Here is an 18,322-nt window from a genome sequence, read left to right on the forward strand (position 1 = left end):
TTTTTTGTAGCATTTAGTGACTTTTTTGTCATTTTTTCGTCAGTTTTTTTATCAATTTTTTGTCATTTTTTTGTCACATTTTTTGTCACATTTTTTGTCATTTTTTTGTCATTTTTTGTCAATTTTTTGTCACATTTTTTGTCATATTTTTTGTCATTTTTTGTCATTTTTGGTTATTTTTTTGTCACATTTTTGTCATTTTTTCGTCATTTTTTTATCAAATTTTTGTTATTTTTTGCTATTTTTTTGTCACATTTTTGTATTTTTTTTGTAGCAAAACAAAATGTGACCAAAAAATAACAATTTTTTGTCATTTTTTGTCAATTTTTTGTCATTTTTTTGTCACATTTTTTGTCAAATTTTAATCTAATTTTTGTCATTTTTTTGTGCATTTTTTGTCAATTTTTTTTCATTTTTGTAAAATTTTTGCCACTTTTTCATCAATTTTTCGTCACTTTTTGGTCAATGTTTTCTCACTTTTGTGTCAGATTTCCATTCTTGTTCTCGTCTCAGTTTTGTCGCTATTTTCACACCTTTTTTCCCAGAAGCTTTTGGACTGGGGTTAAAGCCAAACTGGAGAAAATGTGCTCGGTTCAGGTGGGAGTTAAGGGGTTAAGGCGGGACGCTGTGGGTGAAGGAGGAGAACCAGAGGAGAACCAGAGGAGAACCAGAGCTGAGTGTTGGACGGACTGTGACTCACCCGTTGGTGCCGTTGGTGCTGTAGTGGATCCGGGGCTCACTGGAGGCCAGCTTCAACAGCTCGTTCCACTCTTTCTGCCACTCGTCCTCCGTGTACACCAGCCCGGACTGACCACACAATGGAACACAAACATTACTCAGAAGCTCATGCAGTCTTAGTTATGTGTCCTCGACTCTGCTAAACCTACTACAACATGCAAACTAAAGCGAAACCTCCGAAGCATCTTCAGCAGAACAAAACCCTCACGTAAAGGATCGTCTTTCCTTTGGTTCATCAGAACATGGACTGTATTATGATCAGGACGCACTCGTATCATGGAGTTTCCTGTTGGTGGATTTGCATTCGCAGTTGAGTTTAGAAAGACGGGGAATTTGATCAGTATCGGCGCCATTGATTACTGATTTGTGTTTATTTATTTGCACAGACCAGAGTTCACGACAAGCTGGTTTTCATCTCTTGTCCCAGGGCAGAGGCAAAGTGAACAGGTTTATACAGTTCTAACTTTCAACCCCTTCTTCAGGAGAAGTTTAAACTGGTGCTAATTTACTTTGTACAATAAAAGAAACCCAGCTCATATTTTCAATTTTGCAAATAAAATAAAAAGTTTTAAGTTTAGCAAAATCATGTCTGTCTGTACAGGTGTTTTTTACACTGAGGGAGGGGGGCGGAGGTGAAGGAGCGTCATTTTGTCTGCCTGTTTCATCGTGTGCTGTAACAGCCTCATAAATGTGTAGTTTTGTGCTCGGGGCGGCAGGAACAGCGCCCCAAGCATCTAACCAATGACGCTCTGATATGGTATAAAAACATCACCAAATATCATTAATTCAACCAATCAGAGACGCGCAATAATAAATCCCCGATGGGCGTGGCCTCAGCGTCATCGGAGATTAAACAGGTGAAAGACGAGGAAGCGTCTCCTGTAAACAAACACGAGCAGTAGCTCTGAGCTCACGGACGATCGGAGAAAAGACCGGAGAAGCTTCGTGTTTTTTCCTGAGAGGAGGTGAAAGGATTTAGTCAAACTAATGGACTCAAGACAACTTTCTTCAGTCAGAAGTCACGTCTAAACGGACTTTTCTGGAGGTAGCATGACGATGCTAACTAGCTCGTCTGCCCCAGTCACATTTTCGTCACTTTTTTGTCAAATTTTTGTCATTTTTTCATCAATTTTTTGTCACATTTTTGTAATTTTTTGTCACATTTTTGTAATTTTTTTGTCACATTTTTGTAATTTTTTTGTCACATTTTTTGTCATATTTTTGTCTTTTTTTGTCACATTTTTCGTAATATTTTGTCAATTTCTTGTGACATTTTTGACACTTTTTCATCAATTTTTCATCACTTTTTTGCCATTGTTTTCTCACTTTTTTGTCACATTTATATCATTGTTTTCGTCTCAGTTTTGTTGCTATTTTCACAGCTTTTTTCCAGAAGCTTTTGGACTGGGGTAAAGCCAAACTGGAGAAAATGTGCTCGGTTCAGGCGGGAGTTAAGAGGTTAAAGTATCAATAAGAGACCGTTACCCGTGACCCCTCCCTGTTCATGAATATGCAGAGTTTGTACGAGAGTTTGTACCTCCTTGTTCTGCTGCGTCTGCTGCCACCTCCAGCGCCTCCTCAGGGCGTCCCGCTCCAGCCCGTGGTCCATCAGGGCGTACAGAGACTTCCTCAGCATCAGGTCGCGGTCGTGGAAGCCCCACATCCCTGCGGCACAAGCACAACAGTCAGCAACAGTCAGTAACAGTCAGCAACAGTCAGCCCCCCCCACACCAGCCACTCGTCGCTTACCCAGAGACGCGGCGTGTAACAGACAGTTCCCGTCTCCGCTGGTCGCCAGAGGAAGGAGGTTCTGGCAGTTCTGAACCACTTTGGTCCACCAGTTCAAACGCCCTGAAACCACACGGGACAGAAAGCAGGCGAGTGAGGGACGGAGGTGAAAACACGGGTATACTGGGACCCATTCTTTTTGCTCTTCACCTCCCACTTGGAGAGATTTTTAAGAAGCATGGCATGTCTTACCACTTCAACGCAGACGACTGTCAAATTAATATGCCCATTGCCAAGAATGACCACAGCCCCCTGACGCCCCTGCTCGACTGTCGAGGCTTGGTGAGGGAAAAACAGAAATTATGACATTTGGATCAACCCTCACGGACTTGGGATCGCTACAAAATGATTTGCGTCCCAAAGTCACCAGCCTTGGCGTCACCATAGACAGGGATTCTAAATTTGATAAACAGATCAATGGCGTTTTAAAATCGGGTTTTTATCATCTTCGTCTTTTATCCAAAGTTAAGCCGTTTCTTTTAATCTTTTTGAGCAAGTCGTGCACGCTTTTATTTCAAGCCGTCTGGACGACTCGGGCGTCGGCCATAAAGCACTTTCCTGCTTGCAGTTAGTCCAGAACTCTGCGGCACGACTTTCAACAGGGACCAAAAAAACGTGAACATGCTTTTTTTAACCATTTTTTTCTGCTTTTTTGACAATTTTTTAAACATTTTTTTTTCTGATTTTTGAACTTTTTTCCCTTCATTTTTTCTGCTTTTTTGACAATTTTGTCTGCTTTTTTTTAAAACAATTTTTCTGCTTTTTTAACCGTTTTTCCTGCTTTTTTTTAAAACTATTTTTCTGTTTTTTTCCTGCTTTTTTTAACCATTTTTTCTGTTTTTTTTAAACCATTTTTTCAGTTTTTTTTTTTACCATTTTTTTCTGTTTTTTTTAACAATTTTTTTCTGTTTTTTGAAAAACATTTTTTCTGTTTTTTTTTAACCATTTTTTTCTGCTTTTTTAACAATTATTTCTGTTTTTTTAAAACCATTTTTTCTGCTTTTTTTAACCATTTTTCCTGTTTTTTTAAAACCATTTTTTCTGCTTTTTTTAAACCATTTTTCTGTTTTTTTAACCATTTTTTCTGCTTTTTTTTAAACAATTTTTTCTGTTTTTTTTAAACCATTTTTTCTGCTTTTTTAACCATTTTTCCTGTTTTTTTTAAACCATTTTTTCTGCTTTTTTTTAAACCATTTTTTCGGCTTTTTTAATCATTTCTCTGCTTTTTTGACAATTTTTTGAACTTTTTTTTTCTGTTTTTTGAACTCTTTTTTCTGCATTTTTTAACCTTTTTGTCTGTTTTTCTGACCATTTTTTTCTGCTTTTTTTTTTTTTTTGGGACCATTTTTTGACATTTTTTTTCTGATTTTTGAACTTTTTCTTTCTGCTTTCCTCGCCATTTTTTTGCCACTTTCTTGTAAGTGTTCTATGGCGTTTTTGTAACTCTTTTGCTTGTTTACATTTCATTTCCATTTTGGCCTCACCCGCGTGCTCCAGCGCCACCATCATGGACTGCTCGATCAGGTCCCTCTCGATGAAGTTGCGGAAGTCGGGCCGGTACACGGTGAGGTTGGGCAGCTGGAAGGTGCAGAGGGGCGTGTCCAGGAGGAGCTCGCTGCTGCTGCTGCTGCTGCCCCCGGTGGACACGTGCGAGCGGGCCAGCGACACGATGGTGGAGCTGGCGTGGGAGATGCCCCGGGACAGACGCTTCTCCGTGGCTGAGGACACACACACCACGTTTACGGATTTCACATGAACATTCGGAGAAAAGGCTGGATTCACATTTCAACAATTTCATGTTTGTAGAGACAGAATGAGACTAAATAATGAGACTAAATAATGTAATCATGTAATGTAATCATGTAAAGCGCTTCGTGATCATGTCTGTGAAAAGCGTTATATGAATAAAAGTTCTTCTTCTATATGACAAATATTTTAGTACACACTGCGTTCCAAATTATTATGCAAATTGTATTTTTGTGTCAAAAAAATAAATAAAAATAATGAAACTCATGGATGGTGTCGTGTCTTGGGGCTCTTTGAATCACTGACATGAATCTCAGAGACCTGGGATGATTAGTTTTCAGGTTAAGGGAAAAACTTTTGAAAAAGGGTGTTCCACTTTATTAAGCAGATCATCATTTTCAAGCAATAAGGGAAAGAAAAAGGATCTGTCTGCTGATGAAAAGTGTGAAACGGCTGAATGTCTTGGTCTAGGTATGAAAATAGGGCTGCAACAAACGATTATTTTGTAATCGATTAATCTATAGATTATTTATACGATTAATCGATTGGCTGTGAATGGTGTAGGAAAATCGTATTTTTTTTATTTTTTTCAATCACATAAAGCTAAAGTGGCGCCGCTTGAGGACGTGTTTATGGAGTAAACTTAAAGTAAATGTTTGTTGGAGGCTCTTAGTGCTAATTCTGCTTTCTAGTTGCATGACACACAGACATGAATCATGAAATTTACAATGTACAAAACACTACAGACCCTAACTATGAAAAAAATGCTACATTTTCATGTAATCTTTGCTCTATTTGAGTCTGTGTGACCCAGAAAACGATTCATCGATTACTAAAATAGTTGTCGACTATTTCAATAATCGATTAGTTGTTTCAGCCCTATATGAAAACCTTCGATATTTCATGAAAGATGAAGCGTAATCATCGAACTGATAAGAGATTTGTGGATGATTCAGACACACTCCGGTTTGTGCAGATAAAGGCACAATGAGGACAGTTTCTGCCAGACAAACACATCAGATTAAGAGAACAGCTGCTACAAAGCCGACCCTCCAGAGGCTGCAGTTGTGCATAAACCTTCTATCCGGCCTCCCCTAAACTGTTCATTGAAGCTGAAGCAGAAACGGCTGCAGTGGCTCAGAAATACATGAGACTCATTTTCAAACAGTCTTGTTCACTGATGAGGCCGTGTGACCCCGGATGGTCAGATGGATGGAGGAGTGGATGGTTGGTGAATGGCCACCATGTCCCAACAAGGCTGTGACGTCAGTAAGGAGGGGGCGGAGTCATGTTTTGGGCCAGAATCATGATGAGAGAGCTGGTCAGCCCTTTTAGGCCCTTTTAGGCTCCCTGAAGGTGTGAAAATGACCTTTGAAAAATATGTGGAGTTTCTGACTGACCACTGTCTTCTATGCTACAAAAGAAGAGCCGTGTTTTCCCGAACAGAAAAGGAGAGAAACTCATGATGTGGACCCCCTCCTCCCCTGACCTCAACCCTATTGAGAACCTTTGGAGCCTCAACAAAAAAAACCTCTATGAGGGTGGGAGGCAGTTTTCATCCAAACAGCAGCTCTAGGAGGCTGTTCTAACATCCTGCAAATAAATCCAAGCAGAAACTGTCCAAAAACTCACAAGTTTAATGGATTTAAGAGTTTTGAAGCTGCTCAAAGAAGCTCCTCTGGTAAAATATAACTTGACCTGTTAATATTTTTTTGATTGAAATATCTTTTGATTTCAGTAAGTATGACCTCCTAATGCTACACATTCAACAAATGACCATTTTGAGTTAATTACAAGCTTAAAAATGTATTAAACGATGAGTTGCATAATCATTTGGAACAGTGGATTTTGAGGTTTTTACTATATTTGTTTTTGAAAAAAATACTGTTTTCACTGGGAGGTATTTTCCACCACATTTAAATAATCCTCGACCAGTTAAAGACTTGAACATGATGCTGACTCTCATTTGAGTCGACGAAAAACAAAAAAAAGTCATTTGCATAATAATTTGGAACGCAGTGTTCAGTCTGTATCGATGAAAGTATCGTTCAGGTATCGGTATCGAAAACCAGTTCTTGGATTCTTTTTTTTTTTTGTAACTTTCTTTTTATTGTTTTTAAGTTAACCAGTTCTTGGATTGTATTGTGATTAATGGAAGAGTCATGTGTTCAAGTCGGCAAAGGCACGTTTATTTGTGGAGCACGATTCATCCACGAGGCTCGTCAGAAGTTCAGAAGTGCAGAGAGCTTCACAGTCTCAGGGCGGGAGACGGACTATTTATAGAGAACGAGCGAGGAGAAAATAAATAAGTGGCTACATCTGTGCGAGAAAAAACTAAATCAATATGGCTAAAAGAGGAGCACTACAAAGAACCGTCCAACACACACTTCCAGAATCAGCTGGTACAGGCTAAACCGTCTGCTCTCTCGGTTTGTCCCGACATGAATGAATCTGAATCGGATAAAGCGGAAGAAAATGGATGGATGGATGGATGAATGAATCTTCTTCAGTCGTCGTTGGTTCTGTCGTCTCGAGCGACTTCACATTCAGCTGCAGCACTTTTGTCATTAATAATCAAGCGGGAGAGTTCAATTTAAAGAAGTTGCAGATGAAGCTCCTGTTCTTTAGTTATGAAACATTCTGCAAAAAGAAGGAGCTAAAACTGAAAACTGTGAGGACCGACCCACCTGCCCATAGCATTTTAAATTTTCATATTTGACTAACATTTTATTAAAATCCTATAATCAGCAAAAACAATGTCCATAAACAGGGCATTGCTTCTCTTGCGCTGTAACAGATCTATCATTTTATAAAACCGAGTTAGAGGCCTGTATGCATCAGCTGTTGCCGACCATTCACCAAAACATCCGGCCAAAATTGCGGAAGTAAACAATAACAGCGATCGCTCGTATTCACTCCATACTTGGTGGTGGTAAACTACTATTGTAGCCACAGCTGCCCTGGGGTAAACTGACGGTAGCAAGGCAACCAGTCTGCGCCATCGGCCCCTCCAACTAGGACTGCTTGATTATAGAAAAAATAATAACGATTATTTGTTGCCTTAAAAAAAATCTATATTTTATTTATTCATTTTTATTATTATTTAAAAAACGACAACTATGGACTACATTTTCTTTAGACAATAAAAACATTTTTTTTTTTAGATACCTATAGGGACACCTGCCCCCTGCTGGCCAGCCCTCACACTTGTCCAACAGAGCGGCGCGGCCTGATGACATCATCACACAGCGCTAATGTTTTTATGTCAAACCAAAGCCTGAGCCTTTAGCTCGTGAAATACGAAGGGAACAGAAACAATCATCTCAGCAGCGTGAAGTAATAAGAGTTTGTTTGAGCTCCGTTGATCTGCACCTGAAGAAGAGTTTTAGACTTTTCTACTAAACCAAACCAGTGTCTGGTTAAAGGATGTCGAGGCTTCTGAAACAGCGGTTCTTTCAGCACAAGGTGAGCTCTGAACAGAGGCTTTATCTCAAGAGTTAGGTATAAAAACCATTAGTAGATATGATTTACAGTTCTGTCACTGCACTGGTTCAGCTGATCAGACGCGTCACACAAACCGCGCAGGACGAGCGGGAGGGCATCCTTAATAATCGTTTGTATTCGATTATGCTACTTTTGTGATCGTCTAGTGTAATAATCGAAATCGTAATCGAATTTCGATTACTTGCACAGCCCTACATCCAACTACCACTCACTCACTCATATCATTACGCCTCACAATATAGTTCCCCTTTTTATTTGCTTATAAAATCGACATGTTACATTTCTGTGTAAATATACTTCGCATGAAAACACTTCACGTAACTTTATTTAAATAGGGAACACGTGGAAGAGCTTGGTAGCTTCTATCGTGAGCTTTTTTGGAGCTATATGACATGTGGGAGAGGCTGCGTATGTGTGAGCGCACGGACAAAGACCAGACGGGGATATATTAACTCGACTAAGGTTAGGTAAGAACATATCTCAGTGTGTAGAAACGGTGGCCTATTCCTTTAATAGTTTTTAAAGTGAGTGTTTTTTACATTGTAAAATATCTGTTGTTTATCCATTCAGGTGCAGAATGAACTCCTCTCGTAATGTTTGGATAAAGTCCCAGTCCTTCAGTGGCTGAACTCAGAGCCTCCGACAAACACTGGCTTCAAGTTTCCTCGAGCCTCACTTCACTTTCTGTGGAAACAGTTTCACCTCCGAGTGATTCATGGATTATTGTAAAAACAGAATCTGCAGATGAATCGTTGGCTCTGAAGGAACAGACACAAAAAAACACAGGCTCTGAAGCAGAGAGAGACGGAGCCGGAGAGGCCGAGTGTGTCAGCGGTAAACAGAAAGTGTCGAGTCAGAGTGTCAGGAAACCACACCCTCCTGTGGGGACGCACGCCATCGCACGCCATCGCACTGCGGCGCTCGCTCACAGACGCCATTACGCAGAAACATGACAATAATCAAACTACAAATGCTTCAGTTTATGGTCTTTCCAAATGAAACAGTCACTGGCACAAAGTTCAGGACTTCAGGAGTGTCACTCATTATGCTCGGTTGCTATGCGGTTGCTATGCTATGACATCACATTTCCCCCTCGTCAGTTTCTTTCACACCTCACCCGTAAAGGTAAATGAATAGACATAAAAAAGCAGAAGCGCCGGATCTTGATGAACACGGACAGTAAAGACTAAATCAGTTTCTGCTTTTTGTCACTAAACTTCCTCTTATAAAACGTTTACGATGTTTATTAACGCCATGAAACCGATCCAGACTGAGATCTGTTCTTACCCGAGCTTAGACGAGTTGATCCGTACCTGTCTGGTCTTTGTGTGTGCGCTCAGTCACACAAAAAGACCAAAGATGTTGTTAGCATTTGGCCTCTCCCAGTGTATTCCTATGGCTCCAAACGGGGGTGAAGTTAGAAGCGACTGAGCTCTTCCACAAAGACCAGACAGGTACGGATCAACTCGTCTAAGCTCAGGTAAGAACTTCTCAGTCTGGAAGAACTGTGAACTGTTCCTTTAAAGTGCCTATTTTAAAGTGCGTATCATTCATAAAAGACTGTTTTTATTTGATGATGTCATAATCCCCACTGACATAACCACATGACACAAACCAACCAATGACGTCACATCTCTGGAACACGAGCTCCACAGTTCACATGAGCTCAGCATTATGCTGCGTCCAAACCAAACGCGTTTTGGGCGTCAAAAACGCGCCTCAAGCCCGTCGTTGGAGCTTGTGCTACTAAAGTCTTTGTAGAAGGTTCATACGGTCTTCTTAGGTTAAGGCTATTATGGTTTTGTTTCTTATAGTAAGACAGAAAAGCTTTTCTGTCTTACTATAAGAAACAAAACCATAATTGTGCTACTAAAGTCAGACGATCGTCACAAATGTCTCTGAGCGTTAGACGCTCTGGCCGCGCGTCAGCTCAGAGTCTGTTCGTCCATCTTGGAAGTAGCTCTTGCCTGAAATACACCTGCTACAGCTCATTGTTGATTAAAAGTCTGCAATAAACCACAAATGCGTGAAGGCTCAGTGTGTGATCGTCGTAAAGCTGCTCTATGTCGTTAGTGCATAATGCTTGTTTTCATGGGAGAAAACCGGAGCTCAACGCCAGCTAACTGAGCTAACTGAGCTAACTGAGCTAACTGAGCTAACTGAGCTAACTGTGGTTTTCTCCCGGAGCTAATTGTAGATGATGTGAGTAATAAACTACAACATCAGCCCAGCTCAGTGTGTGATCATTGTTCTTTATTGACTTTATTTGTGCATATAAGTAAAGTATAAGTTTTCTTGTCACCGCTTTTAATCCTGGTGTTAAGATAAAGAAACACTGATGTGTCTTTGTAAAAGTCCCAGAGCTGAATGAACCTGAACCTGACGCTTTGGAGGCGCCGGCCGCGTTTGGTGTGGACGCACCATAAGAGCTCAACAGTCCCACCCACTTTTGGTCACGTGACCGGATCCAACGTAGATCATATTTACTTTCAAATATTAAGAGTTAAACAGCACGACGGCGGCTAATCAGCTCTGAGCTAACAGCACGACGGCGGCTAATGAGCTCCGAGCTAACAGCACGACGGCGGCTAATGAGCTCCGAGCTAACAGCACGACGTCGGCTAATCAGCTCTGAGCTAACAGCACGACGTCGGCTAATCAGCTCTGAGCTAACAGCACGACGGCGGCTAATGAGCTCTGAGCTAACAGCACGACGGCGGCTAATCAGCTCTGAGCTAACAGCACGACGCCGGCTAATAAGCTCCGAGCTAACAGCACGACGCCGGCTAATCAGCTCTGAGCTAACAGCACGACGGCGGCTAATGAGCTCTGAGCTAACAGCACGACGGCGGCTAATCAGCTCTGAGCTAACAGCACGACGGCGGCTAATGAGCTCTGAGCTAACAGCACGAAGGCGGCTAATCAGCTCTGAGCTAACAGCACGACGGCGGCTAATGAGCTCCGAGCTAACAGCACGACGGCGGCTAATCAGCTCTGAGCTAACAGCACGACGGCGGCTAATCAGCTCTGAGCTAACAGCACGACGGCGGCTAATCAGCTCTGAGCTAACAGCACGACGGCGGCTAATCAGCTCTGAGCTAACAGCACGACGGCGGCTAATGAGCTCCGAGCTAACAGCACGACGGCGGCTAATGAACTCTGAGCTAACAGCACGAAGGCGGCTAATCAGCTCTGAGCTAACAGCACGACGGCGGCTAATCAGCTCTGAGCTAACAGCACGACGGCGGCTTATCAGCTCTGAGCTAACAGCACGACAGCGGCTAATCAGCTCTGAGCTAACAGCACGACGGCGGCTAATCAGCTCTGAGCTAACAGAACGACAGCGGCTAATCAGCTCTGAGCTAACAGCACGACGGCGGCTAATCAGCTCTGAGCTAACAGCACGACGGCGGCTAATGAGCTCTGAGCTAACAGCACGACGGCGGCTAATCAGCTCTGAGCTAACAGCACGACGGCGACAAATCAGCTCTGAGCTAACAGCACGAAGGCGGCTAATCAGCTCTGAGCTAACAGCACAACGGCGGCTAATCAGCTCTGAGCTAACAGCACGACGCCGGCTAATGAGCTCCGAGCTAACAACACGACGGCGGCTAATCAGCTCCGAGCTAACAGCACGACGCCGGCTAATGAGCTCTGAGCTAACAGCACGACGCCGGCTAATGAGCTCTGAGCTAACAGCACGACGGCGGCAAATCAGCTCTGAGCTAACAGCACGACGGCGGCTAATCAGCTCTGAGCTAACAGCACGACGCCGGCTAATGAGCTCTGAGCTAACAGCACGACGCCGGCTAATGAGCTCTGAGCTAACAGCACGACGCCGGCTAATGAGCTCTGAGCTAACAGCACGACGCCGGCTAATGAGCTCTGAGCTAACAGCACGACGCCGGCTAATGAGCTCTGAGCTAACAGCACGACGGCGACAAATCAGCTCTGAGCTAACAGCACGACGGCGGCTAATCAGCTCTGAGCTAACAGCACGAAGGCGGCTAATCAGCTCTGAGCTAACAGCACGACGGCGGCTAATCAGCTCTGAGCTAACTCGTGTTTTTAAGACACTTTTCTCAAGAAGCTTTCAGATTTGGGTAAAGGTGGGGGTTAAGAGGTTAAACATTCATTCAAACAGGTCCGGGACGTCGCCGGCTCCCCCTGTGATTTCTTTGGCCCCGCCCCCACGTCACCAGCGTCCCGTCCGAGCGTCTGACTGACCTTGCACCACCTCCTCCTGGCGCTGCAGCAGCGGGCGGCCGATCCGGGCCATGTCTTTGTCCGGCGCCACAAAGGGCCGCTCCTCGGTGAACGAGTAGGACAGGTTCACGGCGTGCACCTGTCGCAGCTGCTCGAAGTCGCTGAGCGCCGCCGTGAAGTCCCAGTTCTTCCCTGCGGAGTCAGAGGGTTAGACTGTGATCAGGGGGCAAAGGGCACAGGGGGCGGAGTCAGGACTACACGGCGAGTCACACTGTCAACAACAGGAAGTGCACGTTTAAAGAGGACGCAGCACGTTTTAACCCCTTAACTCCCGCCTGAACCGAGCACATTTTCTCCAGTTTGGCTTTACCCCAATCCAAAAGCTTCTGGAAAAAAGGTGAGAAAATAGAGACAGAACTGAGACGAAAACAAGGATGGAAATGTGACAAAAAATGGAAGAAAAAAATGACAAAAATGTGACAAAAAAATGTGACAAAAATACGACAAAAATGAAAAAAAAAAAATGGAAAAAAAATGACAGAAATGTGACAAAAAAAAGGTACAAAAATTTGACCAAAAAATGAAAAATAAAAAATGACAAAAATTGATGAAAAAGTGCCAAAAATGTCACAAAAAATTTACAAATGTCACAAAAAATTGACACAAAAAATGACGGCAAAATGACAAAATTGTGACAAAAAGTGACAAAACATTTACAAAAAAATGACAAAAATGACAAAAAATTGACGGAAAAATGACCAAAAGAAAAACGACAAAAATGTGACAAAAAAGGAAAAAAAAAAAAAAAGGAAAAAAATTGAAAAAAAGTTACAAAAATGAGTTGAAACCCCCCCCAAAAAAATGATGGTAAAAAAATGTGATGACGTGAGGAAAAAGATCCATTTAGATGAGTTTTGTAGATCTTAGCTTTCAAATGAGGCGTTACACTGGCCTACAGGATTTGGGTAAAGCTGAACTAGAGGCGGGAGTTAATAGGTTAAGCCCCGCCTTCACTGAGAGCAGTCTGTTGCTCTTTTTTGGCTTTTTTGTTACGTTTGTCACATTTATGTCACTTTTTTATCCTTGCTTTTGACTAATGATCGTTACTTTTGACACTTTTTTCAAGAAGCTTTTAGATTTGGGTAAAGCCAAACTGGAGATGCTCGGTTCGGGTGGAGGTTAAGAGGTTAAAGGTCCTATATCCTGCACTATATCCTGCACACGGGACTTTTTTGAGCTTTTAGCCGAGTGTTGCTGATTTCTGGAGATATTTTTTTTGTAATTCATGCAGTTCTTATATTTGAAGAGTTTCGTGGCGCTAGGCTAGTGCTAGGCTAGTGCATGGCTATGGTATCAGCTAGCTTGCATTGAAAACAGTCTGACCCGCTCCACAGTGCACCTGAGGCCCGTTAGCCTGTTAGCTTCATCTTCATGATTCTATTAGTGTGTGTTGGTGACTCCGGCTCAGTGGCAGTCAAGTTGCAAACATGGTTTTCTGGCCAGAGACACCAGGGGGCGCTGAAAGACCCTCCAATCATCCCTTTAACACTTGTATCACCCCCACAGGGACGACGGGGAGGATTTATTAAGGTAAACACGTTACTTAGTGCTGCTTTAAAGCATGAGCTCCACAGGACACGCCGTGACTCGTCTGCTCTCCCGTGGTGATTGACAGCCAATACTATGTTACGTAATTCAGATTTTAGTACATTTTATTGGCAAAGAAAAACATAGTGTTCGGCTGTGACAGGCTTTACTTCAGGTAAAGACATATTTCCTACAGTTTATGTGATGTATTAACTAAATACTCCTTCACGTACTGTCTACAGCAGGGGTAGGCAAGTTTTCTTTTCTCTTTATTGTAAACAGAACGAGGGCCGAAGCCGCTGATTATTAGCCCAAAGTAAAGCACAACACTGGAAACATGACCATCTTAAATGAGATTAATGACTTAAAATAGCTTGAATTAAAGTTCTTCTATGTTGAATTTGAGTTTGTTTGAACTGATCCAAGATACAAATGCGCCAATTGCTGGGTTGCAGGTGACATCACAGTATTCCAATCCAATCCAATCCAATCCACTTTATTTATATAGCACATTTAAACAACAAAACGTTTCCAAAGTGCTGCACATGCAACAAAATCAATAAAACCAAAACAATGCAAATGAGCTCTACCGCTATGAGTGTAAAACAATAGATATAAATAAAACAGGTTAAAAGAATAAATATAAATAAAAACACATTAAAAACTATAAATAAGAATAAAACTCAATAAAAAAATAAAATATAAAAATAAATAAAAGACACAGAGGACCACACAACTTACGCGGTGCTAAAAGCCAGAGAATAAAAGTGAGTCTTAAGACGAGATTTAAAACACTCCAGGGTGGGGGCCGTACGGACGTGAAGGGGCAGAGCGTTCCACAGCTTAGGGCCGACAACGGCGAACGCTCTGTCCCCTCTGGTTTTTCGGTTCGTCTTCGGAACAACGAGCTGGAGCTGGCCCTCAGACCTCAAAGCGCGTGGGGGGCGGTAAATTTGGATGAGGTCTGTGATGTACTGCGGGGCCAGTCCATTTAGAGCTTTAAAAACAAACAACAAAATTTTAAAATCAATTCTAAAATTAACAGGGAGCCAGTGCAAAGACGCGAGGATTGGGGTGATATGTTCACGTTTTTTGGTCCCTGTTAAAAGTCGTGCCGCGGAGTTCTGGACTAACTGCAATCGGGAAAGTGCTTTATGGCTGATGCCCGAGTAAAGTGCGTTGCAGTAGTCCAGACGGCTTGAAATAAAAGCGTGCACGACTTGCTCAAAAAGATTAAAAGATAAAAACGGCTTAACTTTGGATAAAAGACGAAGATGATAAAAACCCGATTTTAAAACGCCATTGATCTGTTTGTCAAATTTAAAATCACTGTCTAGGATGACGCCAAGGCTGGTGACTTTGGGACGCAAATAATTTTGTAGAGATCCCAAGTCCGTGAGGGTAGATCCAAATGTTATGATTTCTGTTTTCCCCTCATTCAGTTTTAAAAAATTCTGGGCTAGCCAAGCCTTGACGTCACCTAGACAGTCGAGCAGGGGTGTCAGGGGGCTGTGGTCATTCTTGGTAATGGGCATGTAAATTTGACAGTCATCTGCGTAAAGGTGGTAAGACATGCCATGCTTCTTAAAAATCTCTCCAAGTGGGAGGAGGTAAAGAGCAAAAAGAATGGGTCCCAGGATAGATCCCTGGGGGACTCCACAGTGAAGCGGGGCAGAAGATGAAGTGGAGTCCCCCAGCCTGACGGAGAAAGACCTCTCCGACAGGTAGGACCTAAACCACTCCAACGCGGTCCCCCTGACACCCACACGATCTCTTAGGCGATCTAAAAGAACTGTGTGGTCGACTGTGTCAAAAGCAGCCGTCAGGTCTAAAAGCACTAAAATGGCAGAGCCTCCAGAATCAGTCATTAAAAACAGGTCATTAAAAACCTTTAAAAGTGCAGATTCAGTACTGTGCAAAGCTTTGTAGCCTGACTGATATCGGTCTAAAGTGCCATTTTCATCTAAAAAAGGTTGCAACTGTGCAAAAACGCATTTCTCTAAGATTTTCGATACCAGGGGTAGTTTGGAGATTGGGCGATAATTTGCCAGATTTGCAGGGTCGAGGCTAGGCTTTTTAATCAAAGGCTCAACAACAGCTGTCTTACAAAAGGGGGGGACAATGCCAGAAGCTAAGCTGCTGTTGATGATGTCCCTAACAGAAGAGCCAATGGTGTCCCAAACCTCTTTAAAAAAGCGAGGAGGGACCGGGTCTGTGGGACAGGAGGAGGGTTTAAGTTTTTTAACTAACCCGGTGAGCACAGACAATGACACAGACTCAAACTGACAAAAAACAGCTGAGCATTGAGTGGATACAGAACTCCACAATGAAGAGGGACATATGTTGGCCCTAATAGCAGCAACCTTGTCATTAAAAAAGGAGAGGAATTTTTCACAAGTTTCACTTGTCATCTCCAATGAAGTGGACGGACTCGGATTAAAAACAGAACCAATCGTTTTAAAAAGAACTCGAGGCTTACCGACATTATTCAAAATCAAGTTTGAGAAATACTGAGTTTTTTCAGCTTTAACAACACTTTTATTCAAAAGGCCTATAGCATTATATAAAGGAAAAAATATTTTGTTTTTGAGGAAATGTTTGGTCTTGTACAGAGAGAGAGATCATGGACCCAGTGACTGATATTAACCTCTTAACTCCCGCCTGAACCGAGAGGATCGTTTTCCTCACATCATCAGATTTTTTTTCCATCATTTTTTTGTTGGGTATTCAACTCATTTTTGTAGCTTTTCTGTCATTTTTAGTCCCATTTTTGTAATTTTTTGTCACATTTTTATAAAAAAATTTGTCCCATTTTTGTCAATTTTTTTGTCTGATTTTTATCACATTTTTGTAATTTTTTAATCACATTTTATATTTTTTTGTCACATTTTTGTCATTTTTTTGTCATATATTTATCACATTTTAGTCACATTTTTGTAACTTTTTCTTCCATTTTTTGTCAATTTCTTGTGACATTTTTGCCACTTTTTCATCAATTTTTCTCACTTTTTTGTCAATGTTTTTTCACTTTTTTGCCACATTTCCATCATTGTTTTCATCTCAGTTTTGTTGCTATTTTCTCACCTTTTTTCCAGAAGCTTTTGGATTGGGGTAAAGCCAAACTGAAGAAAATGTGCTCGGTTCAGGTGGGAGTTAAAGGGGTTAATGTTCATTTTTGTCATTCATACATTTTCTCTTTAGCTACGACTTGTGAAAGTGTAATGCTGTTAATAGGAAAAACTGGTCCTGCCCCCCACAAAATGATCTGAATTAAAAGAATAACTGATACTAGAGGTTTTATCTTGTCTAAAACCAGACCAAATCTACTCAACCCTTAGATTTAATCATCTCTTAATTCAAGAAGATTTATGTCATTTCTTCCTTAAAACGATTATTCTTTTTCCAGTGTTGTACATAATATATGACCTAACTGGGTGTATTGACAGTATTTCTACCTTTTTTTCTCCCATTTAACTCTAATAGTGTTAAAAATTCTCTCTGATTTGTGTAATAATGTTCCTCAAAATCATCTCGAGGGCCGAAGGTTCTGTGCTGGAGGGCCGGATTTGGCCCCCGGGCCTGACGTTGCCTCCCCCTGGTCTACGGTGATGCGGCAGTATGTAAAGGGTGGCGTGTGCGTGTGGTCATGTGACCCACCCTCCAGCAGGTCTCGCGCCAGCCCCGGCTCAGCTCCGGTGGAACGGACGAAGTCGGACAGCACCGCGTCCATGTCCACGGTCATGTGATCATGGAGGGTCCTGCTCCTGTCACAGCCACACCTGCCCCAGAGACACAAACAGGAGAGTCAGAGATGAGGGTTCAGCTGCGCTCACAGCGGCGAGAATGTCACGACAGATGTGGAAATAAAAAACAAACATGGGACTAAACTCGGAGTGTGAAGGAGCAGATCAGAAAACCTCTTAACCTGAACGGATCCCATTTTCTCCAGTTTGGCTTTACCCTAATCAAAAAGCTTCTTGGGAAAAAAGCATAAAAACGGCTAAAAAAAAATGAGAAAACAAGGATATAAACACAACAAAGATGTGACAAAAACTCAACCAAAAAGTGACAAAAATTCAACAAAAATTCAACAAAAATGTGACAAAAACTCAACCAAAAATTGACAAAAATTCAACCAAAAAGTGACAAAAATTCAACCAAAAAGTGACAAAAATTCAACCAAAAAGTGACAAAAATTCAACAAAAAATCAACAAAAATGTGACAAAAACTCAACCAAAAACTGACAAAAATTCAACAAAAATGTGACAAAAACTCAACCAAAAAATGACAAAAATTCAACCAAAAATTGACAAAAATTCAACCAAAAAGTGACAAAAATTCAACAAAAATTCAACAAAAATGTGACAAAAACTGAACCAAAAAGTGACAAAAATTCAACAAAAATGTGACAAAAACTGAACCAAAAAGTGACAAAAATTCAACAAAAATGTGACAAAAACTGAACCAAAAATTGACAAAAATTCAACCAAAAAGTGACAAAAATTCAACCAAAAAGTGACAAAAATTCAACCAAAAAGTGACAAAAATTCAACAAAAAAGTAACAAAAATGAAAAAAAAAAAGAAGAAAAAAAAGATACAAAAGGTGACACAACACAGCAACAACGCGAGGAAAAAGGTCAGGTTTGTGGGTCTTAGCTTTCAAATGAGGTGTTACACAGGCCTATATAACAGCCAAAGAGGACAGAAGGCATTTGGTTTAGGCGGGTGGTAAGAGGTTAAGGTAAACAAGT

At 41.6% G+C, this 18,322-nt stretch overlaps 1 protein-coding gene across 2 annotated transcripts in view; it reads right to left on the bottom strand.

Annotated features, from left to right (window-relative positions):
• Positions 1-18,322, bottom strand: part of otud7b (OTU deubiquitinase 7B) — a 41,755-nt gene that overhangs the window by 10,860 nt on the left and 12,573 nt on the right. For both annotated transcript variants that reach the window (XM_079569333.1, XM_079569332.1), the window contains exons 2-7: positions 17,227-17,348; positions 12,004-12,174; positions 4,011-4,244; positions 2,488-2,589; positions 2,276-2,403; positions 701-807 (exon numbers count right to left, since the gene is read on the bottom strand). In XM_079569333.1, the coding sequence (XP_079425459.1) occupies positions 701-807; positions 2,276-2,403; positions 2,488-2,589; positions 4,011-4,244; positions 12,004-12,174; positions 17,227-17,311 (827 nt within the window). In that variant the 5' untranslated portion in view covers positions 17,312-17,348. The remainder of the gene's footprint in view (positions 1-700; positions 808-2,275; positions 2,404-2,487; positions 2,590-4,010; positions 4,245-12,003; positions 12,175-17,226; positions 17,349-18,322) is intronic.

Source organism: Gobius niger, assembly GCF_951799975.1.
Source record: "Gobius niger genome assembly, chromosome: 13".
NCBI classification, from domain to species: domain Eukaryota; kingdom Metazoa; phylum Chordata; class Actinopteri; order Gobiiformes; family Gobiidae; genus Gobius; species Gobius niger.